We start from the raw sequence: 25,785 nt of genomic DNA, 5'->3' as shown, positions 1-25,785 counted from the left end.
CCTCCTCTCAAACCCACGCAACGCTCTTCTCTAGAGGGTGTAGGTAGGAGTCACTGCCCTTATCTCCACTTAGCTCCTCGCCACTCAACACCCTCCTCTACTACACCCTGACAGCACTTTTCTCCTCTCCACCCACTCTCCCCTCTCCACTTCTCCGATTGGCCAACAAGCTTTTCCGTCTCCACTCTTCCCCATCCATCTATCAACATTCCACTCAGCGGCATCACACGACACCAGACGGACAGATTTTGCGAAGGTGTTAGTAGTGATGTTAAGACATTAAAGGCATTTCTCCTATTTTGAGACTTGAACCATCGACCACCGCAACACCAGAGAACACTGCAGCACATAGTAGCTCAAAGACCGCTCGCCGCAGCGCGATTCTTACCTCCACCAATGTGCACTCGTGAGGTACACTTCTCTTCGTGGGAGCCAAGACATTGCATCGAATCAGCAGTGTTTATTTAGGATGCACCGATACATGCATAGTCGTCGCTCTGGCAAAATCGTCGAGACCGCTTGCGTCCAAGTGTCCAGCACGCATATCGGTACTGGAGTTGCAGTGTGGAATGGGGGGAATAGTGTTTAGGGGGTCAATACACCCCCGCAAATGTTAATGATACAACCTACACCGCAGCGTCCTAATTAATGCTACTGATTCTGCATTCCTTTGTATACCAGAACATCTGATTTTCTATACTTAAACACTCGCTAATCGTAGTGTATCTGGGCGATGTTTGCTTACTCATGCGTTTAAACGTATCCCTCAGCAATCTCAACGTGTGGAGTTTCCTGTGTACTTACATTCCTGTGTAGGAATCGAGGTGAAAAGATGATGCGAGTATTTGACACACGAGAGAGCAAAAAAAAAATCACGTTCATACAACATACTTCTCTCATTCTTCAGCCGCCACAGGAAAATAAAACACATCGAAAGATGTGCCCTGTTTCGTTACGCAGCATCAATACGAAAACAAACACGTCTTTCATAACAAGCGGAGCACACTCTAAACATGAATGCTCCTATATAGGAGTAAAATGGAAGTATAGCTGTCCTACAGCACACTGCAGAGGAAAACCTAACTCCTTTTTTAATCCTTTTTGTTTAAAGTGGTATAAGCAAGCGCAGTATATGGAACGAGGACGCTGCTGGTTAAGGCATGGACGCGTCGTGATGGCTATAGCGGTGTCGTTTTACATAATGGCGGCTCCCAAGTCCTGTTTGAAGTTGCGCAGTAGTGGCACCTTTTCTTCTTGGATCAGATTGCCCAGGCTTCCGATCCGAAGGTTGCGTCGGATGTATCTGCGTGATATAGATGTTTGCCATTATGACCATCGTCGCCATCGTCAATAGCAACATCAGGAACAGCTGTATCGTGCCCACTGCAGGACGAACAGCTCCAGTGCAAAGTTTCACCTCTGTTCTGGCCACACCATCACTCAGCATAATCTTCTTTTCGTTCCATTGTCAAAGACAACGCTCCGTACAGCCGTAATAGTTCAATAGCTAGTCCAAAATGCTGCCACCTTACCTATTCAGTTAGTTTTTATCCTCCATCTGCTTTCGTCCTTCAGTATACTAACACACATGTGTGGTGTTACTAGGGTGTATTTCAGGCTGGAAGGGAAGGGGGACGGGGTGACAAAAACTTGGTCAGTTGTCAACGCCACAAAGAGTTGGTCCGATGTCAGCGCAGTTACAAGACGGGGTTAGTTAGGATGTTTCAGAATAATTGGAGGATTATCTAGGTCAGGCTGACTTCTGCGGGTTTCTGGGTGATGTCTACGGATCACTGATGGAACTTAGTTGGCGTTGAAAGAAAAGTCTCCTTAAATTTGCGAAGCAACACTTAGAGCACTGGTTCACGAAAGCAGCATTATTCCTAACGCCATGGTAATTTGCAATCTAAACTATAAGGTTGCCACGAGTACCATCCTGCATCAGCCGTTTACCTAGTATCTCTAGCGGCAATGTTATAGGTTTTTTTAGAAGTGAGACAAGAGTCGAAAGAACATCTATTTTCCATATCGCAATTCATTTGCAGCACTATGGATGCTACGGCGGCCTGAGCCTATGACAACGACGTGCTCTATGTAAGTGTGTCCTTCCGCACCCGTCATTATGCGACTGGTGGCTCCATCACTGTGAAGGAAAGTTCATCAGTGTCCAGCTGCTGCGCGTAGGTAGGATACTCGCCGACTTGGCGGACGCCATGTTTGCGAATGGCGTCGCACCACTTCGCAGCTAGCTTTCGTGGTGTTGTGTTCGCGAAAATTTTCTCAACTATCTTATTCTGAGAATGAAACGCTCGCTGTAATGAAAAAAAAAAGCCAGAACTACCTTAAAATACTGCAATACTTGTTTGACAAATAGTACAACAATAAAAATATTTGAAGGACTATTTGCTGTGTTCACGCAGCCCTGATTGGACGATTGGACAAGACAACTGTAGCTTCAATAGTGCTACAGACAACTTGTGAGATGGAGTATAGTACACATCTCCCTCCTTAACGGGCTACCGAAGCGGTTTTAGAATTCGATGAGTTTAAGGTTGCCGAATGCGCGAAACGTGCAGGTAAAGCCTGCGAAATCGTTTTGCTCTAGCACTTGAAATGGTGGCGTAACCACCTAATAAAGTCGTCGTCGGCGTTCAGGCTTCTCTCAAGTGCACAGGGACGGGCAGAGGCCCCGATAATGACGTCACGTATGACGGCACTACGTTTCCAGCCTAGAAACGGTGATTCCATGGAAGAAAACCGACGCCATAGAAGGTCAAGCTCACGATACATTGTTTGGCGCCATCTGACGACACACAGGAGCATGCAGGCGTAAGCAGCGGACATCTGAAATTTCGGCAACAATGACGTCACTGTCGAGTTTCCCCGCACTCCTCCAACGTAGTGAGAAGAAGCCTAAACATCGTCGCTGTTTTAATCGATGGTTATGACACCATTTTAAATGCTAGTGCAAAAATACTTTTCATGCTTTATCTAGAAGCTTGATAGATTAGAATTCTTGAATAACCTCGAATTCTCAAAAAACCATTTCAGCTTCCCTTTCACAAAAACTCACAGGATATCACGCAGTGACGCCATGTATGACGTCACTTAATGCTGACCAGCCAGCGTGGTGCAATCCACCTACTTCGCCATCCCTCCGCTTCCCCTTTCCTCCTCGCACTCCTTCATGTTACGCCAACGCCGCAGAAGCGGGGAATGTGACTATAACAGCTGTCGCTGTAGAAGTTGCTTGTCCTGTTCTGTCCCAGGAGTTTGTGCAGGACAGAAGCAGTCTGCTGTACAGAACGTCTGTACTCACACGAGAAGTAGGCAAACGAGCATGCCCACGAAGATGGAGAGGAGGTAAATGAACTCCGTGACCTTCGTCTTCGTGGCCGAGAAAACCTCCCAGTAGGCCACATTGGCCAGCATGGGAGCTGCGATGCTCAGAACAGCGACGTTGGCGAACAGGCAGCCTGCGGATGACAGCCGCAAGAAAGAGCACATATGAAGACCCGTACGCCGATAGTACTGTGCATTCAGTGATACAGAGCTACCGGGTTAGTGATCGAATTTTTTTCGAAAGCCGCAGCAATACATGTTGAACTGAGTTTACTATGGGCAAACACAACAGTGATAAGAAAGTTAAATTTTTGCCGCATTAGCATTTGGCACTGACCCACCGCATATCGAAGAAACGGTTTGTATAGGTGACGGAAGGTCTGTTTGTCGCCACTAACCTCTCTGAACCCTCTAAAAGGCCAGTGCCATGTTTGTAATGAACTGCATACTTAATGAGAGGGCATTCACGTGAAAATTCAGACAATCCGACCGTGGGTAATTCCCCACCAACTTTCGCGTAAAACAACAAGGAAAAGAACTCCCTCGATTATCATCATTTACTTATCAACTATACCTTAGATTTTTGTTTGTTTGTTTGTTGCGTGGGCGCAGCCGTCTTGGTCTTTTATGCGAAGCATACTAGCCGCACAACCGAGCTCTTCCTTGCTGCGCCGCGCGCGGCCGCGTAGCTACAACTTGACCTACATCGGCGCACCACGTGATATGACGTCACAACTACTGTGAAAGCTCAACTCGCGCGCTCGCTTGCGGACGCGCAGCCTCCACCGGCGGCCTAACTCCCGCTCCTTCCGCTAGGGGCGCTGACGTCACAACAGCTGTGAAAGCTGGGGCTCAACTCGTGCGCTCGCTTGCGGACGCGCAGCCTCCGCCGGCGGTATGCTTCACATCCTAGGCTTAACCATAAGCTAAGCCAGGCCATTTTTTTTTTAACAGAGCGGCTTACCGCGAAACAAAGGGCAAGGGAAGAAAGTCGGGACGAGCGCTTGGGCTGCTAAGACAGCTGTAGTCTTATCGACGCTATAGCGAATCTACAAGCAGGAAATGTGTGCATATTTGGTGTTGTCTGCACTAGCGCGATGACTAACTTTTCGCCGCTGAGTGCAAAAACTGAGGCGATCATTACTATTAACTTTGTTTCCAACATAGCCTTCGAGCGAAACTAAAATGGTCGATAAAAAACACAGGCTCCAACTCACCAACTTCCTCGGGCTGTACAAGCTTGGTCAGCAACGCCAGCACGGGGACTATCATAAGAGGCGTGAAGGCACCGACGATGACGGCTGGAATGATGAGGAAGGAAAGTGAAAAAAAATTTTCGAATGACCATTACGATACTCCATAATGCGAAATTCGAGTACAGCTAAGTGGGTGTCTCAGGCTTTCTGAAGGCTCATTGTTTTGCTTTGCTTGGTCGTCGGCACGTCTTGCGATGATATTAGTTCGATAGTAGTATTAGTTGATGAAGACGATGTGCAATGCAAAGCGTGAGTGTATGTTGCAGTTTAACACGAGACGTGATCGGGTGCCGCGATAGCGTAGTGCTGTCGTGCAGTGGCCAGCGGCGCCGCGGGTTTACTTAATTTACTTATTTTTTTACTTATTATGTTTACTTATTATCGTTTGGCTCGGTTACACCGACGTCGGCGACGCGGATCAATCCAAGAACGGGCGCTAAGAGCTGCGCTCTAAAACGCACCGAGTGCATTGGGCCTGGCATCGCGTGTATAGACACACACTGAGGACGACAGGATGGTAATTGTTGCAGTTATGAGCATTGCGCCCATAAGTTAGCAAATGTCATGCTTGGAACGCAGAGAAGACGCGAACACATGCGTTACCGCATTTACTCGCATATAGGTCGACCACGAAGATAGGTCGACCCCTATGCATTAGGCTCGCCGGGAAATAAAAAAAGTTATTTGAATATAAGTCGACCCATATCTTTTGAAAAACATGCACATATGACGTAGGACAAGCACACACTTCGTCTGACTTCAATCTCTGAAAAGCCAGCAAATATACAGAAACTTCGGCACGCACAGAAAGAAACCTGATGTGAAATCAACAGAACCGTTCGAGATATGAAATCTCAGCTTTAAAAAGGTTCACAGATCTATCGCTGACACAACTTTTTCCTCTTTTTCTTATGTGGTACGCCTCCAAAACCTCCCGTGCTTTACTATCACCGCTTCTGCCCAAAACGCCAAAATATACTGCTTCCTAAGCTGTCTACCACGATAAGACCACAGAAATGAGCGAAAGAGCAATGCGGGTACACACAGCAATGTGTGCACCCGCATGATGATGATGAATACCTGCGTCACGAATATAGGTCGAGGTTCTTTGGTCACGAATATAGGTCGATAACTAATTATGGGCAACATTTCTGAAAAAAAAAGGTCGGCCTGCATGCGAGTCAATACGGTATGTCAGAGGCACAAAGTTATTTCCAGCACATGAGCAAAAAAAAAAAAACAGCGCTTTTTCCGACATCACAACACAAGCCAAGGGCACGAAATCGCTGCGGATTCGTTCAGATCACACTATTTGGCTCTTGATGCGGTCTTTGCGTTCCACACCTCTCCTGTTGCGATGCGTTATTCAGTGCTCTTGTACGAGCTGCGGAGGTAAAGGACAACATTCACAAAACTACTTTCACGCAAGTTCCGATCTTGATTGCCGGGTGCTTGGCCTGATATGTTGTCGTTTCCTGCGTGTTGTTTGCTGGCCATCCAGCTATCATGTTGGCCAAAGTGTGCACTTGGGTCAGCTCGAGTGTGGTGTATTGCGGCTCACGACACAGTTCGAGAAAGGCAAAGACGAGGCGGAAAAATTTATGTCGTGTCGTGTCGGGTTTTCTGTGTCCTTTCCCTGAGTCCTGTGCTGCTGAACCGAGTATTTATTCCGGCTGGTTAGAGAGACCGCAGGCAATGCGCAGCCCATCGCAAAAAAAAAAAAAAATACATACGCACGAGTACCTTTGTGAGTCCGGTGCCTATACGGTTCATTACACTTGGTTGATGATGTCCCCCGCCCCTCTAACCGCCGCGCAGCTTGCAGCAGAATTTTCCACCGGAACATTCAAGGCATAAGATAAGCGTTGAACAAACTTCGTACGATATCTTCTGCTTATGCATACACGGCCAGATAGTGTTCGTTTCGCGTGACCAACAAATCTGGTGACAGGCGCTGGCATAAAGCGTTTAACGGCAGCACTCGCGTATCTGATTACGCTGCGAAGACATTGTTTTTAGGGCGAAAGCCTTTAATGGCTCATACTGTCGTGACCAAGATGTGTTAGCATATTTGTCCGCGTTTCAGATTGGTCGAAATGGTCGTGACGTCACTGCGCGCGAATTTTGACGGGTGTCCACAGAAATATGTGAGACAGTTCCTGCACAATTTCCTTTCCTCAAATACAATTTTCGACTGGTGTCCACCGATATATGTGAGACAGTTACTGCGAAATTTCCTTTCTTCAAATACAATTTTCATCTTCTTCATTACGGCCCCTCTTTCTCTTTCTTGTCCTCCCTTCTTGTACGGTGCGGTTCAGGTGTCCACCGAGATGACAGAGAATTACAGCGCCATTTACTTTCCTCAAAAAGCGTTGCGTTCAAAGGGCAAGGCATCGCGCCGAACGGGTGGTGGCATTCCGTGGACTCCCTGGCAGCGCTACAACACGCTGTCGCGCTCCACTCCTAAAGGCAAAGATTAAGCGTCATTAATTGGCAGTTAATTAATGCACCAACACAATGTGAAGTGAACAATCGCGTAGCAGAATGCAGCACTCAGGCTATCGCCTTTCACCACTTTAGCCGCTAAAGTTCCTCGTAATTTTTGGAAAGTTTAATTTGGCGACAAACAGAAGACGGTACTAACCGATGCCGTGCATCCCGCCGGAGAGCGCGAGCGCCTTGACGGCCGACGCGCCCATGAAGGAGATGGCGCCGGCAATGGCCAGTGACGAGTCCCGGAAGCCCAGGCGCTGCGCCACCAACACAGCCAGCAACGCGAACACGGCCTCGCACACGTACTGCAGGCCGATCATCAGCGCCGCCTGGTGGGTCCAGCTGAAGCGCCGGAACAGGTATTCGGCCCACACTGACTGCTCACCTGCGTAGTGAGAATGCATGAATCCCCTGCGTTTTGAATGACAATAGACACCTTTAGCATACCGTGCACCGCGTTACCGTTACCGGAGTACCGTCAGCCAGCACACCGCCGGTGAGCACGCTCTGATTGGTCCCGATGCTTCAGGCGCGCACCTGCCGGGTACCTGGCGCCATCTGGCGCCGTCAAGGCGATTTGCGCATGGCTTCCGGTACTCCGGTACCGGTAACACGGTACAAGGTATGCTAAAGGTGTCTAGTATTCAACACTATCCTTCATAAACTCTCCTTGCTGGCTAGGGAAGAATTGAAACGCGATAGCGTTAGCAAGCTCGTGCTGCAGAAAATCCGGCGCCGTCGTCGGCGTCGTTGACCGAGAGCTAAAAATCCCCGAAAAATCCATAGAAAAGCAACCTAGGAGGTGGGTGGGCCAGCTACAGGTCACGTGGCCTTGTGACGTCATCACAACCTGCCCACCGGATAGTGAGCAAACTGCACAGCGTGGCAGGTGGCAGTTGGATTAATTATTGGTCCCCCGAGAGGTTGCTGGAAAGAGCAAACTGGATCGCATAAGTCCCACCGGTGGCAGCACCTACCATCGCAGAGCAGTGGCGCATCGCTGCACCACTGCTCCAGGAGTGGTACGAGGACCCCCAAGGATTTATGAATGTTAAGTAGAGAATGCCCAATTCTGCATAAATGGACATTAACCCAGTTTTCCGTGAATAAATATTTTCACTCGCAGACAACATAGCCGCAAATTAGGCCCACAGAAATAAAAACACGGGTGGACTCTTTGCTTTACGTATCACTCCGCCGATGGCAGAGCGGCAAGCCGCCACGCGACTGGCTGAAAAGCACTCCACAAGTTGGTTGACTCCTCCTAGTCTCGGAGGTCGGTTAAAAACAAAAAGGCGGGAGTCGGGACGTTTAAACCGATTGAATAGAGAAATCGGCCGCACAGGACAATCATTCGCAGTTTCTAAGAATGCATGGAGCGTGTTGATCGAGTTCCCGCGGTAAAGAGACGTGCGCAGAATCAACTTTAGTGCACTTTTAGGGCAGACCATAAGAGTTCCTTCTAATTTTTTTCACAGATTAAGGAAACGCGGCGCGCCTACACGTCCACAAAGACTACGGTACGCACCCGATGACAATCAACGGCGTCTATGGACATGCCCCTCTGTACAACCACCAACCGCAAATAACTCTTTCGCTCTGTACGCTTGGACCACTCTCGTTTGGACCGCTCTCGCAGGGTCTGTCAGTGTGCTGAAGTGGCAAGTCGGGGATGCGTTCGATGGGAAGAAGTGCGCGCAAGCGCTGGTAACTTCTTAGTAAATGTTCGCTCCGTTTATTTCTGCAGAGCAGTTATGAAGGAGCCGAAGAAGGTACCACTAGAAGATGTGAACGTGAAACAATTGGCAAAACTCAGCCAATGAACCTGTTCGTCCGAAAACAGCCTTCAGCCTCGTAGTGCAGAAAAGCATATACGATGAATCCACACATGTGCTTGACATTAGAGCGATTTTCTCTTAATAAATCCCTGTTCTAGCAAAATGTATACTTGAAATCCTTGAACGGAAATTGAGACGGTCTTTAAACTGAAGTTCAAAGTCAATGAGCGTATTTTTAGAGTTCTAGTTCCCGTACGTGTTAGCCTCTCTCTGGACTCAGCTGAACAAATGTATCACTGCCCACACTCTGTCAATTGAGTTAAGCAAGCTAAAAAACTTGTAGGACACTTAAAGCACCTGAAGAGTGGAATGCGATATCATTAGAGATCCCCATTGCTGACACTTTGCTGTTTCTGTGTCATTCTCCGCAAGCGGAAGTATAAGATGGGCAGTCTCCGCTAGCCGAACCCACGAATTGGTTCAAGCCGGATTTCCCCGCCATTTTTTCTTGCTTTCTCTTTTTTTCTCTTATCTTTCTCCCTCCTTTTCTCTTCTCTTTCAGCCTTCTCTTCTTCATGGTCAGGTTGTGATGACGTCACAAGGTCACGAGACCTCTCGATCCCGGGTGGGGCGATTGCCACCTGCCACGGTGAGCAGGTTGTGATGACGTCACACAGTCACGTGGCCTCTATCGGCCAATCAGCTACTTTCTTAACACACACCGCCATTTTTGAGGAATATGGAGTGCTTTTGCGTTAAAAGCACTGCGACGATGAGAAAGCTGCGAGAACAGCGAGCACGACGGCAGCGGCAGCAGTAACAAACACGTACACCATCCGGTCAGCGGATATACTCACCGCAGTAGACAAATCGTGCAAGCAGAAACACGGCGGTGAGTATGAGCACGAACTCCCTGCCCCTGGTGCTCCTCTTGCGCGCGGTGACCAGGACGACCCCCTTCAGTTGGCGCATGCACAAAAAGTTCCACACGGGGCTCCCGTTGTAGCCGGGCATGATGCGCATGGACTCTCTCACGACTATGGTCACGCCCAGCAGGCACACCAGGTTGAGCACGAGCTGCACGCTGACGACGGTGACGGTGACGCGGGCGAAGGAGTCGACGAGTAGGGGCTTCCATATCCTCTCGATGAACACCGAGGCCGAGCGGCCCACGTAGAACGCGAACGTGAGGCCCCCGATGCGCACGGTGCGGCTCCTGTGGTCCGAGTTGTCGCTCACGTGGCACAGAGCGCCGGCCGCGAACAAGTTGGCGCCTCCCAGGAGACCTGGACAGATGCGAGCGATCTAAGACTATAGATTATGAGCGCTGTTACATAGATGTTTGCAAGTTAACGAGAGAGAAGCGATTGCACTAAGCGTCACTTCTTAACTGAGTTTTCTAATCCCAGCAATACAGGGATAGAGCATGGGAACAGGAAGATTTACTGCTGTATATAGTGCAATTCTTATTGTAGCGAGAGCTACACTACGCCAGCTCTTCGAGCCTTCAGCGTGGCACTCTTTGAGCTCCGTGGCGGCGCCGTGGCCTTGAGCCGGTTGGTCACGTGATGCGGAGCAGCTGCTGCCGCCGGCGGCGCGGCGCGCCGGCGAAACCGACCTGCAACAGCTGTGCGCATGCGCCGTGTCGAGTGTGTGTGTGTGTGTGGGGGGGGGGGGTGGAGAGGGGGAGAGGTGTCACAGCTGTATAAATAGACGGCTCGGCAGAGCTCCCGCTTCACTCCAGGTTTAACCAGAGCTAAACCACAGCCAGTTTTTAGGCACCAAGCCGATATTTCTAAAAGAGATGATTTTCTTGTACTGGAACGTCCTATGTAAATACGGGACGATATTTGCTAACAATTGCTGAGTATACATGACTATAACGGGCACTTTTCAAGTTCAAAGAGTTTAGTGCATAACTGTCTCTATGATGACCGGCCTTATTACGATATGCGTGTATAGTGCGATAGGCGGTGCTTTGCTACCTACGGAAAGGGGGTGTGGGGTAATCTGATGGTTTTATTCGAATTCCATTTTATTCTCGTCGTTTTGCACCTCCTTGTCCCAAGTGCTCGATGTCATTGGAGCCACTCAGTCAGACGGGCAGATGACAAAATAAAACAATCGAATGGAAAGAACTGTATCATAGCAGCCTTATATTCATTACAAGCCTTTCTGAGAGGACAAGTTCAACCTGAGAGAACAAGGAGCGCTTAATTCTCTGAGAAAACAATGAGCGGAAAAGGCGGCCCCATTATTCTCGCTTCCTGAATACGATTGGAAATCTGTGTTCATATTTAAAGTATAACGCTCTTAATAAAACTTGCGAGCACGAAAAAACGTAAAAGACGCACCTTTACCAGTTAAAACTTACCTTACCTCGCCCAATATATTGCGTCTTTTTCTGACGCCAGACCAAAAGTCTAAAGCTGGAACGCCAGTCAGCATAGAAAATCGAGTAAATACTAAACGCATACTGAAATAAATATTTCATTGTCTCTCATTTCGTGATTCCACGATAGCTGCTAGGAGAAGTGTCACGTACCCGACGCTATGGTTACTCCGTAGATGACGTCACGACCAGGCATCTTTGCGAGCACGAAGACCAGCGCGGCCAGGTCTTTGATGAGTGCCCCCAAGAGGGCGAGGACGAAATGCAGCTTGCGGCCGTGGACGTCGCTCCATCCACCAACTATCATGCAGATGGCGAGCGAGCATGCCAGCTCTATGGTGGGAAGACTCAGCACCAAGTCCTCAAGGGGCAGTTCCCCGATCCTGGTGCTGCTGTTCGCCATCGACGCGGCGCATCTGTCCAGACTGTCCTGGTCCGCGGTCGTCGCCGGCGTCGGCAACGCAGAGTTGACGTCGTCTGGCAAGACGGAGTCTCGGTAGATGCATTCGGAAATGCTTAGCAGGAGCTGGTGGACGCTCCCGGAGCTGGATTGCGCGAAGATGTAGAGGAAGGCGAAGACTTCCAGGACGAAGTCGGAGGCCCGGAAGTGGCTGTGGAGGGGGCGAGGGCTTTGCGGCGATGGATTCATCGTGGTCGAGCCTTCGTATTAGGCTTAGGCTGTGTCACGCAGGCTGTGGCTGGCCGACCTCGGCAGCTCCTGGGGGAAGGGGGGGGGGGGGGGTGAACACAGCGAGAGATGCACTGCCACAATGGCGTCAAACAGTGCTATGCAGGCCTTCGAAGCAGGTACGCACAACCTTGATGAGGAGTAACGATGCTAAACTACCAGACGCGCCATTGAAAATTTTATCACGCTGCGAGTACACGTCTTATCGCCCCAGTTTTTGTCACCTACTGGTATCTATCCTTTGACGAGCATAACAAGGTGTAATGCGGTTATTAGTGTAACGAATTAGCGAACGATGTGGTTTAGCTTGCACTACCGGGAACAGTCTATTTTGTTGTCTTTATTTCCCTAACCCAGTGACAGCAGTGACATCCAAGAGATGTCCAGGCGAAATCTTGAAGGGACATGCGGACATTCCTAGGAAGTGCAGAGAAATTCGTGCGGACATCCCTCACATATCTTTTTGTCCACATTTTCTCTAAACAAAGGGGGCCTGAAGGAAGTCCCTGATGATTTGCATAGACCTTAACAAGGACATATTAGTTAATGGTCAAATAACGGTAAATTTTCCCTATGGATTTTTATAGGCCCGAGGGGAAAAAACTTGCTTGGCTCACGGGGGAAATATTCGCAAAGCCTAATTTACATTTTCTGTGATGTGCATGAAGAAAGAAATGACTACAGCGCCGATTACAATGGTGCAGTTGCTTAGCCCAGTGCTGACATTTTTATGGATAAAATCTGCATAGAATCACACGATGTCATGGTGAATAAGCATACGCGAAACACAGATCAGGCCACAGAAACGCTACAAACCAGAAGATATACAGCACCAATATATTGAGCATACGTCCACAGAACAAAGAATTTTCACGAGCTTATATACTCTAAATCTAACACACTCATTTTGGAGCCAGTGGCTCTAGCACGTTAAGCAGTATTATTTCATTCAGTCATGAATCTGCATGACACAAACAAGAAATGAAAATGAGTGGACCACGTTGCAGATATCGTCTATTACAAAAAAAAAGAGTCCTCTCTGCCACCTTTGTGACGAACATTATGCAAACGTAATGAAACGTAATTCAAGTAAATGTCCGTAATATCACCCGAACGGGATATCCACCGGATAACGTGTCCGGATATCCAGACGAAAGACTTACCAGAGAATCTCTCGCAAGTACCCAAAGGTGTTAGGATATTTGGCTATGATTCGGATATCCCTGGGACGTGGTGTTGTCACTGGGAAGCATAATGACGAAACTAAACGGAACCAGAAATGTCAAAATGCAACTGATTATTCTCGATGTTTTCTGAACGGCATTTATACGTCATTTTTATTTGTTTCAAAGCACGCGTCGTATTATTTAAGACTCCGTGATGATTTCTTGCATTTGTGTGCGACCATGCTCACACACAACCAAAAAAGAAAAGCTAGGTGGCCGAAGGGCCGAGGAAAGAAACTATTTTTTTTTTATTATCTTTACTGGATTGTCTTCACCGTTATCGCTTTGTATCTTACACCCGTGCTTAATTGTGCCATGAACGAACCAGTTTGTACTTGTAAGCACTAATAAACTTCTCAGCTAAGCTTAGAAGCCTTCAGCTGCGTGTATATGAAGCACAGAAACAGAGATAGCCCTTAGCGACTACTTTGGCTGTCACGTGGTCTGCTGCGCTCCACCCAATAAAGCGCTTTTCATTTGGATCATCCTGTTATCTTCAGAATGTCCGCTTATAACCAGCTGCTGATGCATGTCGTTAGCTAAGTGAACATGACCAAGCCGAGCTAAGCAGACAATCCTATGAAAATGAATACCTACCCAGAAATCGCTCACCACGGCCTTTCAAAGGCGTCATAGGTCGCGCCGAGAGCGCGTGAAACACATAAGGTCTCACATAAGCGGCATCACTTGAGAACGAAATGATTCTAGACTTGCATGAAACACAAGGAACATCGTCTTTAAAAGGTTTTCGTATCCCATTTTATAGATGCAAGTATGTGATTTATGAAGTCAGCTTTCATCGCCATCATCGTCTGACAGTTGGCGCCTACTGCAGCAGAAATGCATTTCCCATTACTCTCATATTAGCTCTGTCGTCTGCTAGCCGCAGCCACCCTATCTCGACGAAGTTCTTAACACCGCTCGCTTGACTGCCGCCCAAGGTTAAGGCTCTAATCCCATCTACCCTCTTCCGATCTCTTAGCGTTGTGCGGACTGGGAAATATTTCTTTTTATCTGCCCACACTACCTTATGTCTCTTAACATTGCCCCTCTCGCTTTCCCTTCCATAGCTCGTTGCATTGTCCTAATTTCAAGCCTTTTCGTCGGTCATATCGCCTTCAGTGTTTTTCTAAGCAGGCATCGTCTGAATTTTTTTTGTTCAGAACGTCTGTGCGGTAAGAGAACTGCATAGAAATCTGGAAAAAGGAGGAAATTAGACTCACCCCGCTGAAGCTGGGCAGCATTTCTGGGGCGGTAGACTGGCGATATCCACCGCGAAGCGCAGATTTCATCGCTGCGGCGCCCCGAGTACGCAGTCGTCGAGAGCGTGTACTCGACGAATTCTTCCTCACTTTTGTTGTTCTTCTTTTTTTGTCTTTCTTCGCCGTGGCTGCCTTATCTCCGATAGCCACCCGAATGGCGGAACCTCGAGCTATCCTGGGCATATACAGCGCCGAGATTAAGCGCACACACTTCAAACGCTTTTGATGCCTCCTTATCGTGGAAGTATCCTGACCGCATTCGCATGTATACGCTTTTGATACTGAGGGACGGCGCAGGCCACCGTTTCCCCACGCCCTCTGATTTCCTGGTTTGATAGCGCGTTATACACAGTCGCGCGCAACGGTAACGTTTCGCCTTCTGCGACGTAATTGCCTCGTAGGCAATCTCCAGAGACGCGCAAAGGCTGCTCCCTGATAGCGAGACGCTGACGGCGTTGCAGTGAAACGGCAGTGAAGCACTGATAGCGGACGGATGCAGTGGGAACGATTTCGAAAGGACTACGAGAACGGAGTTGCAGCACTGAGCTCCGGTATCTCTTGGCTTCACTGAGCATAGGAAGCTATAGTTCTGAAGTTCGACCCCTCCAAAACGCCCAATGGTCAGTGAATCTACAAAGCACGCGACATGCCACCCACGGCCGTGGGGTCGGCTCCCACCGGAGACACGTGTTTGTCTTTTTCTTGTGTTTTCTGCAAATTATCTCGTATCTAAAGTGATTGAGCAGTTAATTTCTTTCGTCAGCACCATAAAAGGAGTAGCAACGCCCCTCTCTGGTTTCCTTGATTTCAAGAACTGTTCGCTTCTTTCGTATCCTAACGAGCTTCTTAGTTTCCCTCTTCTAGTCTGCTTATATGGCGAAGGCCTTATCATCAGGTGCCTTGTACTGTGGGCTCACTTGATCCAGTTACACTGCTGGCAGCTGTTTCGGCCACATTCCTTTCGTTTTGCATCAAGTTGATGGAGTGTGCTTAAGTTTTTTAACATTCCCTCCGGCGATGACACGGCACTGACGCCGCATCCTAGTTCGAACTCTTCCTTTCCAATCAGTCCTTTTATAGCCTATGCTACTCGACGCTGACTGGCTAATAACTATTCATTTCGGACAGGACAAAGGACACGCCCGGCATTGCGGTCAACGGCGCGCAAATGATTCTACCGCCTTGGCGGACAGGGTCGCTCAATATGAAAGGGAACACGGGAGCACGTGGCCGGCGCATTTTGCCAAGCGCTGTCACCGAGAGCCGGAGAGAATCAGCAGCAAAGGTGCATGCGTAGTATAGCACAGCCGGCTGCTCTCCGCGCATGCCCCTTCTTGTCGGCTCTGACTGGCAGCGCTTCGCAAAATGCGAGGGTCACGTGCTCCTGTGTTCCCTTTTATACTGAGCGACCCTGTGCGTGCGGTTCTCGCTGATCAAGGAAACCATGACGAGCGATTAGTAGTGATGTAAGTAAATGGTGCCGCTGAAATTCAGCGAACTGTGGATGCTTGCAAAATTACGAGGAGAGGACGCAAAACAACGTAATAAATTCAACTGAGTAACGGCGAACTGAAGGCAATGGAGAGAGAGGAAAATAAATGCGGGGAGATTCAATGGAAGTCAGTTCTGCTTGAGGAGAGGGGAAATAATCTAAAATGGAGGGGAGGGAGAGGGGCGAAGTAAAGAAATGGCGGACGCGACAAGCGCGCGGCCATGCCACAACCTATTGCGCAAGCACTATACCCCGTTTTAACCGTGGTTAAAATGCTGCACAGAATAAACGCCCATGTCAAACGCTTGTTTGATTAGTATTCTTTTTCCCCGAAAACATCTCCGCCTAGCGCGGCATTCCAGGTCACACAACGGCATTGGCACATGCTGTGCGCCCCATCCGTGTCAGCTTCGCCATATATTTGATGTTCTCTGCAGTCTTGCCGAAAGGGACCATCGACTATCAACCTTTCGCATTACAAGCCTCTATTCTGCAGCCACGCAGTACTCGTTAAAACGACGAGTGTTTGCGATGCGTCTTTATGGCCTCATCAAACACACTCAGATACGACGGCGGTGGATAAACGCCCTGGGAATGATGTGAAAGGAACGAAGTATAGCGCTGATTTTCCTGGCCAACCGAAACAACTCGGTCCAGCTGAACTCATTATGAAACTATTATCAGGTCTCGCTAACTAAGCATTTGCTTGGGGCAGTGAAACTCCCGCCTTCATTTAGGCTTTGACGTCAGCAACATGTGATTAGGTCAAATGTTGGGGGAATCCCCCAAGCTGGAGTCGATTTGTAATAAGGGAGCAAATTATTCAGGGGTGTCGTGTAGAGAAAGAACATTTACACAGGCAGGGGACACTCTGAAAAAAAAAAAGCTGAACTAAACAGCTTGACTGGGCCTCATTCCCCTCACTGGCATCCACCCAAGCGCGGTAATACGGCTGCAAAGGAAAGCCACAGCTGCCACAGAAACTTCTTAGATAAAGACCCCGGACCACTTCGAATTTTTCTTCGTCTGAAGTTTTTGAGAAAGCTGTATACCTTTCCTTTGTAGGTATATGGCTGCGCTTGGGTGGATGCCAGCGAGTAATTTACTCCGTTACAACATGTGATTAAAGACGAATTCTCGCTGTGCCTGCCTGAAAGGCAGGAGCAAGCAAGATACAGCTTTTTGTCACTTTACAGCACGAACAATTGGTCTGTGTATACGGTTTGTGCGGTAAATTCGGGTCTCACATTCTTGTCCGTTGGTAGTGAGATTGTCGATAAGGAACAATGAGTGCCGTTACACACACGAGAGGTAATCGTTAACGTTACGCTCAGAAACAAATACACCGCATTGCGAGAGACGTGTTGTCGTCCGCTGGTGTGGCACACCTTTCGCAAGCGTATGCCTTCCAAGCACACAACCGCTCGGCCAACCGTTAATCGTTGAATCACTCGGTCAGTGCCGCGTAAACAATATGCGACTCGCGCACTTGGCTCGTATGTTTACTCAAAGCTGCGACGGAGATACCTAACTACGTAGCGCCGCGACGACTACGGAAAGACGTTCGCAGCGTAGACAAAACTGACTTTGCTCGCCCTAGCTTCCATTGCTAATAGTGGCCAGTTCCCGCCACCGCCGTAAGGTGGATGAGTGCGCCTCACTTGTATCTTGACCCTGGAGTAACGGGTTCGGACGCTTTAATTGTGGCGGGCGCACATGTGCCACCTACGGGGCAAGAACTTCCAGTATATCCCGCACATATCCGTCGCCATCTGTCAAACGTCAATCTGTCGCTTCACGACGGAGACCTATCACGTAACCCTTTTCTTACGAGTGTCTTATAGTACACGATCAGGACCCGCAGACAGCACTACAGTGTAGTAGTAGTAGTAGTAAAAACATTTATTGTTGCAAAAGGAAGAGTTTGGGAGTAGGGGGTGGGGGATAGATAGATGTGGAGCTTCAGTGGTCGGCCTTCCCTATTCCAGGATCCCGTTGGCCTCCGCCGCTGCCTTGGCCCTCGTCACCAGCATAAGCTGTGTGCTCGGGTCGGAGTCAGTCAGGAGGGCCTCCCACTGCTCTAGACTAGGGCTAGCCGCGAGGATACTCTTCGTACAAAAACAACACAGACATGGATCAAACAACACAAACATTCAACACACCATCATTTGGGTCCATCATTTGGGCTAGCCGCGAAGATCTTCTTCGAACGAAAACAACACAGACATGGATCAAACAACACAAACATTCAACACACCATCATTTGGGTCCCTGACACTGGGGTTGAGGGAAATCTCACGGCATGGGCGTCCGGAGGGGGGGGCAAGGGGGGGCGGCTGCACCCCCCTGGAAAATCACTCACTCGAACCGTGAGTGATGGCCGCACGTCAGGGGCGGCGGTGCGCTCAGCCAAAAGAGTAAAAGCGGCCCTGCTTCCACGCTTTGGGTCACATCTGCAAAGTGCCGCGTCCGGGGACGCGTCGTTGCAGACATACAGCGGCACCGGCGAGCATGTGTTTCGAGCCGTCTTGAGATGTGTGCCTGTTTCTTTGATCTCTAGAGAGATAGCGACACGGAGGCAGACAGTGCACACCCCGGCCACCGATGAATTCTTCAGGAGGGAGGGACAAATCAGCCGTGTCCATCCCCGCTTTGTCGGACTGCTCAGGGGCAAGCGGGCGATGAGTTGGCGCCGCCGCCGCTCGCTGTCTCCTCCGATCCACGGGAGAGCGCAGTTCGGTACAAGCGCCGCTTTCAGAATTTTCGGCAAAGGGGATTAGCTGCTTTTGTTCACGGCGACGCAGTCTCCAGAGGCGCCCCCACACCAGCGTTCCTTGCGTCTTCTCCGGAAACCAGCGCCTTTGGTTAAGGCAGCCCGATGGCGCCTGCCTGGCTCGCCTGTCACCTCTGGCTGGGCCTCAAATCCCAACAGCGCCCATGTACTGTGCGATGTCAGTGCATGGTAAAGAGACCGTCCGTCCCTCATAGCCTAAGGGCCGTTTCACATGCTGCGACTAGAACGAATATCGTCGGCCTAGTCGGTGACGCCGCAGTGCGATTTTCGCACAGTGCTTTCACATGCAACGCGTACCCAGCGAATTCGGTCGGAGGGACACGCAAGGTTGCTCGATGTTCGCATAGGCAACCCACGATTAAACCCGACAGAAACACTGCACGGAATGTGTTGATGATGTAATGACCAGCTTGTTTTTAGATGCAAGGCAATATTTCGTATGTTTTGATTAGAATAAACAGTTTTGCTTACGCCGTGGGAACAGCTCCCACGTGACCCCACGCCGAGACGGCGCGTGACGTCACGTCACGTGCGAGTTGTTGCCGCGGCAGGTCTCGACGCACGTGCGCTCTCGCTCGCGCGCCTGGAGACCGGTCGTGGCCGCGGCAGCTGCTCCCGCGTGACGTCACGTCACGTGCCGACTCGGCGCTGCCCATTGGTCAGTCGCAGAGCGACCACACCGACGCTGCGACTGGATTCCAACCGGACGGAACTTGGTCGCAGGCCGTCTGCGGCTAGACCGACGGCCCTCCCCAGTCGCAGACCGACCGAATTCGCAGCGTCGCAGGCGAGAATCGCATGCATGTGAAACGGCCCTGAGTCGTTTTGGGGCTCTGAACCTCATAAAAACACACAAAACAAATTTTCCGACCGGAGTGGCGAGTGTCCCTTCCCCTCGGAAGTCGCGCGGCGTTCCTTGCGTGTGCGCGCCTCTTTGTTTGTGCTTCGGTGTTTTTAGTGGCCGGTTGTCAACGAAGCTGAGAACAACCAAGACAGCGGACGAGAAAACGACGAGCGGCGAGTAGTGTGTGTGCAAATACTCGACTGTGCGGTTGCGCGAGCAAGATGGAGCGAGGTGTATGAAGCTGCGAGCGTGCATTTATCTTGTAAATAAGTTTTCGCTGCATACATAGTCATTTTTTGTTTTCAACGTACGCATTCAACCGTTTTTCCAATCAATGTGTATATATTTTTAACACTACCAACCCCGAGGAACTCCATAGCCAGCTTTGTCTCGCGCGGTCCCGAATGATGGATATTCGACGCTTCTTCAAGCGTCAGCGGTTGTCTGACGAAGCATTATCCAAATGCGCCCCTGCAGATTCTGGTGTGACATGTGACAACGGTGTAGCATTTGAACAGAGTGATGCAAGCTTTTATCACCGGACAGTAGCTGATGTCGTCGACTCCATGGAAGGGACTCTGTCAACAGTGAGTTCAGGTGATGCAGCAGGCCGAGATGATTCCATTTCTCCTTTCTTGGGATTCAAGTCCGGATTTGACCAGAGCGATGCAACCTTTCATCACCGGACAGTAGCCGGCGTCGTCGTCTCCATGGAAGGAACTCCACCAGCGAGCTCCGGTCACGCAGTAAGCCGAAACGATTCCCTTTCTCCTTGCTTGGGATCGAAGTCCGGAGACAACATCAAGAAAACAAATAACTTGCCTCAAGAATATGACTTAGGAGAGTTTCAAGGCAAAGCTAAACTCACTGGCATACCGGACTTTTTGAAGTTACGTCTTCTTACTAAGCCATGGTCGCCAAATGTCACGTATGATTTAAAGAAGGATGTAACACCTGGAAAGAGGCCTTTTCGACATCAGTGGCTGGGAGATTACGCCCCCTGGCTTGCGTACTCAGCGACAGCGAAAGGCGCCTTTTGTCGTTTTTGCGTCATTTTTCCTCCGCGTGTTCACCGGGGTACTCAAGGTAGTTTTATCGTGCGCGCTTTCAGTAACTACAGAAAAATGCACGAGGCGTGCAGGGATCACGTAAAATCCCAATGGCACCAGGAGGCAATGACGGCCTCACAGAACTTTATGGATGTGATGAAAGGCAAGCAGCTACCCGTTGTACAGCAGCTGAACAGAGCACTGCACGCGCAAGTTGAAAGGAACCGTGAGAAACTATTTCCAATAGTTTCCACCATTGTCTTTTGCGCGACGCATGACTTGCCGATTCGCGGCAAGCAGTCCGATAGTGGAGTCTTCAATGATCTGCTTGACTTTCGTGTAGAAGCTGGAGATACTCTACTTCAGGAGCACTTCGCTTCTTCTGCTGGCAATGCCAAGTACACTTCTGTCCGCGTCCAGAACGAGATCATCACAATCTGTGGCGACATCCTGAGAGAGCAGATAGTTACCGAAACTAACAAAGCGTTTGCTTTTTCCGTTCTTGCTGACGAAACTGCAGATATTTCAGGAAAAGAGCAGATGTCTATAGGCGTTCGCTTTATTGACAAGGCGGAAGTCGAAGTGTGCGTTCGAGAGCAGTTTTTGGGATTTGTAGAGCTGGAGCAATTAAACTCCGCTTGCATCGCCGCGGCAATCTTGAAGCTTTTGACGAATGTCGGACTGATTCTTTCGAACCTCGTTGGACAGGGGTACGATGGATGCTCTACAATGGCTGGAAAAGAAGCTGGAGTGAACAAAATTATACAAAAACAGTTCCCGAAGGCACTATTTTTCCACTGTGCAAGTCACAAACTAAATCTCGTCATCAACGATTTGAACGACGTCTCTGAAATTCGAAACACAATTGGGATAATCAAACAAACCATAAACTTCTTCCGCGAGAGCGTGCTCCGGAGAAAATTGGTGCCCAACATTCCGATGCTGTGTGAGACAAGATGGTCTGCAAAGTACAAGTCTATTAGGATCTTCTCTCAGCATTACGTGGCCATAGTCGAAGCACTCGAGCAGCTCGCGTCCACGGAATCATGCTCGAACGCTGCAACTAGACAACGAGCTCACATCCTCTACTGCGCAACAACAAGCTCATCTTTCATCGTCTGCTTGCATATTGTAGCGAAGTACAGCGCTCGGCTCGAACCAGCTACGAACATTCTGCAAGGTGTATCCATGGACTTCCATTCTGTGCATGGCCACATCACTGAGCTACAACGTATTTTTCGCGGCCACCGGACAAACGCTGTAGAGGAGTTCTCTAACATCATGAATGCAGCAAGGGAGGCAGCCAATCACTTAAATGTGGTGATATCTGTACCAAGACAAGTCTCTCGTCAGGCCCACCGAGACAACTACGGGATTCAGTCGCCAGAGGAATACTACCGTGTGGCAATATATGTGCCGTACTTGGACTCCCTCACTGCTTCTTTAGCTCGGCGCTTTTCTGAAAGCAATGAGAGGAGCTTCAAACTTCTCCAGCTGCATCCATCAAAAATGAAGCACTTGAGCCGTGTTGAGTTCGCTGTTCTCGCCGAAGAACTCCAGTGCTTTTACGGCATCGACAACTTCAAGGAAGAGGCCATCTCTTGGTACGAGATGTGGTGCAACAAAACTGGGGACCCATCAGAAATAACTTACTGCGAGCTTCTACATCAGGCCAAGACATTCTTCCCTGGTGTTGCAAAAGCCATTGAGGTGGCTCTGGCTTTGCCAGTTACTACCTGTACGGTCGAACGCTCCTTCAGTACAATGAGGAGAGTGAAAACGTGGCTACGCTCAACGATGACAAACGACAGACTGGACGGCCTTTGTATGATGAGTGTGCACCGAGAGCGTGTAATGAAGCACAGAAATGAATTTATCACCAGTGTCATCACGCAATTCGCCCAGAAAAATCCGAGGCGTCTACAGTTTCTGTTCAAGGAAGACTGACTGAGTGACTGTCGTTGCGTGTTTGTGAACATATTGTGCTGTGTGCTGGTCATCAATCCGGGTGTGTCGAGAACCCGTATGCAGCAAGACTGAGCACTCTTCTCCACGAAGTGATAGTATCTTTTTGCATTTTTATTAATTTTAATTGTTTCTTCGTTGATAAACTCCAATGTATCTCTCCTAGCCTCGCTTTAATTTGCTGTTTGTAATTTTTCTTTCATGTGTGTATTTTACTTATTTATTTTATTTGTATATAAATAAATAAATTTACTCCGCAAATAGTGCCTTTTTGCTACGAACATACCCCCCCCCCCCCCCCCTCCGGCGCCAACAACCAATGGGCCCCCCCCCCTGCAAAAAATTCTGCGGACGCCCTTGTCTCACGGTAGACACCGTTGTCCGAGGGTTCACGAACCGGAGGGCGGGTTTGCCGGTCGAACCCTTCAGCACGCCAGAATCTTACGGGGAGGCGATGAAGGCATTGTTGGGAGCGCGCAAGAAGTACTCGGCTCCGGCGGATATCCTCAACAGAGAGCAGGCCACCACGCTCAGACGACTACAAACTGACACCTACCCAAGCAGAGCCATGTATCACAAAATGTGGCCGAACAGATACGCGAAAGAGTGCACTGCAGTGTAGAAGAAGCCGATTTGTGACATATGGCCAACCGGTGAAACAAGAAAGACCAGCACAGTGGTCACAGCCATGGCCAGCGAAACGACCCGAGATAGAAAAGTAACGCTTATGACAGAATAGAGTAAATTAAGCCCTCACCTCTTTCCTACGGAGTGATTCTCCTTGTCATACGATCAGCAAGTACCACGGTGTCCTCCCGACGAACTTGTCGATCACAACCTTCATCTGTGGTCTCTGTGTCGGGAATGTAGAGCCATCGCTTCTGCGTCCGCTCAGCACAGCGTGCGAAGGGATCGATCTCTTCGCTCGGCGCCAGTTCGAAACGCCGCCGCCAGATTCTTGTGCCGCTTAACGGCTCAATGTGCAAACTGCAAACTGCCTATCGGGGCTCTTTCCGAGAATGTGTACGACGCTATCGACCCTATCACCCGGCCGCGCGCTCTGTGGAACCGCGCAGTGTATACACTCCGAGCGCACAAGTGAACGGCGCCAACAGAGTGTACGCCTTGTATCCCCCACGTAGGCATAGTGACCTCCTCCATAACAAAATGAGTGGGCACTACTGTGCGGATTCAATGCGACGTCGGGTGTACTGCGAAGACGTCCTGCACACGTGTTCGACGGAAGCGTGCGAAGCATAAGCGGGTTTCTCATTCACCGCTCGTAATACGACATGCACAGCTCTCGGTAGTCGCCAGGCCAACAATCTGTCCGTCTAGACTTCGCCTTATTTAGCGTACATGGAACAATCAATCGTTTCAATGAAATGCGAGCACACAGGTAAAGCTTCTGACATGATAGAATTGTTGCGTTTTCGTCGTAAACGGCATCCATAAGCTACAACTGGTAGCAGAAGTTTACAGGATGATTTGAAGAAACAAAATTGACAGGGATACCTATATAATTACATTTTGTGTAGGCAGTGCGACAGCTATTAGAAGCTGTTGATGCCTTTACATCGAGTTTTGAGTCATTCTTTCATGGTTGTGTTTACGGACCCCTACACGTCGGTGTAAACGGAAGCAGACACCTCTTCGGGTCGTCTGGCTGGTGGTTAGATGTTTCCCCTAACGTGTCTAGTGGTCGCGACACGGAAGCGAAGAAGATAAACATCAAAACGTATAGTTGTCACTTCCGGTTTGGTGACGTCACCTCCCTTCAGCCAATGGGAGAATTTTATGATCGACATCACATCTGTCGCATTAAGAGTTCTAGTAAGAAGTTTTAGCGCAAACAGACACTGACCACGAGAAAGACGGAACACGCGCACCCAAGCACTTTTGTGTGTATGTAGTCCTTCTCGTGGTCAGTGTATGTTTGCGACAAAATTTTTTACATGATGTATCTGCACCAACTCTCCCCAAAACAAGTTTTAATGATGCATTAAAAGTTATTTCGATGCTTTCACGCAGGTCTATCGTCTATAAAATGCCTTCAAGTATGAAGAGACGCGAATGTTCCATCAGCTGGTACTAACACCAGGCGGCTGGGTATCGAGGCAGGGCTACATTCTATTTATTCCCTAACACACACGTCCCGTAAATCTTTGCTGCCCACTGTATGTTGGCTGTACGGCTGCGTTTGTGTTATGCAAGTCGACTCAGAGCCGCCTATGTGTCCGTTCCATGATATGGAAGTCTTCTGCACTATGCAGCACGCTTCGGTTAAACGAATGGCATAGAGTAGTCTTTTTTTTTTTTTCTATGGATAACGTTCATAACTGATGTTTCCTCTGGGAATTGCGTTCATTGGTAGTGTTCATTAAGTTCTACTTCCTGGGCTCTAACTCATTTTCTCTGATGAAATTTTAAATTGTCGCGTTCAATTGTAAGTTTGGATTTCCCTCTTTCCAAGTAGCTATCCACTTTTCAGTGGAGTCTCCACCAGCGATAACACGACAATCTATAGATACAGGTCAACTTCAATTTGCCACCCAGTCTCTATTTAAGAAACTGCATCAGGGTATTACGGTACGCGGTATACAGGGTCTGTTCTGAAAGTAGTAGGACTGGTTTTTTCCTGGGCGAACAGGCGGACGAGAGGCGGTCTGCGCGTGCAGGATCGTTGAAGGGGGATGTTGGAAATGCTGGGGAAAATCGGCAGTCAGCTCTCGACCGTTGAAGAGAGCAGGTCGCTTGTACTGTAAACCCCTGTCGAAACGTCTCGTCATGCAGAATCATAGAACGTTTACTGGATCAGCGATACGCGATCAAATTTTGTGTAAATCTTGGTAAAATGGTCAAAGACACTCACGACATTATTAAGGAGGCCTACGGTGACGCTGCCGGGTGTTTTTGAGTGCCACAGGTTGTTCCGAGAAGGTCAGGAAAGAATGGAAGACGACGACCGCTCCGGACGCCCTTCGACCAGCAAGACCAACGAAAATGTGTAGCAAGTGAAACGTTTACTGAACAGTGACTGTAGGATGAGTATCAGAATGATTGCTGATGACTTGAGCATTCCTCAAACCTAAGTTTTTGAGATCGTGACAGAAAACTTAGCCATGAGGAAAGTGTGCGCGAAGTTGGTGCCGGAAGTGTTGTCAGACAAGCAAAAGGCCAACCGGAAAGTGATCTGCCAGG

At 49.2% G+C, this 25,785-nt stretch overlaps 1 protein-coding gene across 3 annotated transcripts; it reads right to left on the bottom strand.

Moving 5' to 3' along the window:
- Nucleotides 1-445: 445 nt before the first annotated feature.
- Nucleotides 446-24,320, bottom strand: LOC149332323 (lysosomal proton-coupled steroid conjugate and bile acid symporter SLC46A3-like). Of its 3 annotated transcripts, none has more exons than XM_089557207.1 (7): nt 23,342-24,320; nt 11,418-11,982; nt 9,730-10,158; nt 7,246-7,479; nt 4,560-4,643; nt 3,320-3,476; nt 446-1,303 (listed from the first exon to the last, which is right to left on the bottom strand). In XM_089557207.1, exons 2-7 carry the CDS (start codon nt 11,911-11,913, stop codon nt 1,195-1,197), a joined length of 1,509 nt encoding a protein of 502 aa, XP_089413333.1. In that variant the 5' UTR covers nt 11,914-11,982; nt 23,342-24,320; the 3' UTR covers nt 446-1,194. The 3 variants fall into 3 exon arrangements, with proteins under 3 accessions (XP_089413333.1, XP_089413334.1, XP_089413336.1); XM_089557208.1 differs by lacking the exon at nt 23,342-24,320 and adding an exon at nt 14,402-14,853; XM_089557210.1 differs by lacking the exon at nt 23,342-24,320 and adding an exon at nt 13,116-13,276.
- Between the last annotated feature and the right edge of the window lie 1,465 nt (nt 24,321-25,785).

Source organism: Amblyomma mixtum, chromosome 8, assembly GCF_055824585.1.
Source record: "Amblyomma mixtum isolate Tamu chromosome 8, ASM5582458v1, whole genome shotgun sequence".
Taxonomy (NCBI): domain Eukaryota; kingdom Metazoa; phylum Arthropoda; class Arachnida; order Ixodida; family Ixodidae; genus Amblyomma; species Amblyomma mixtum.
The sequence above is the reverse complement of the archived record's forward strand: the minus strand, read 5'-3'. Positions and strand labels throughout refer to the sequence as shown.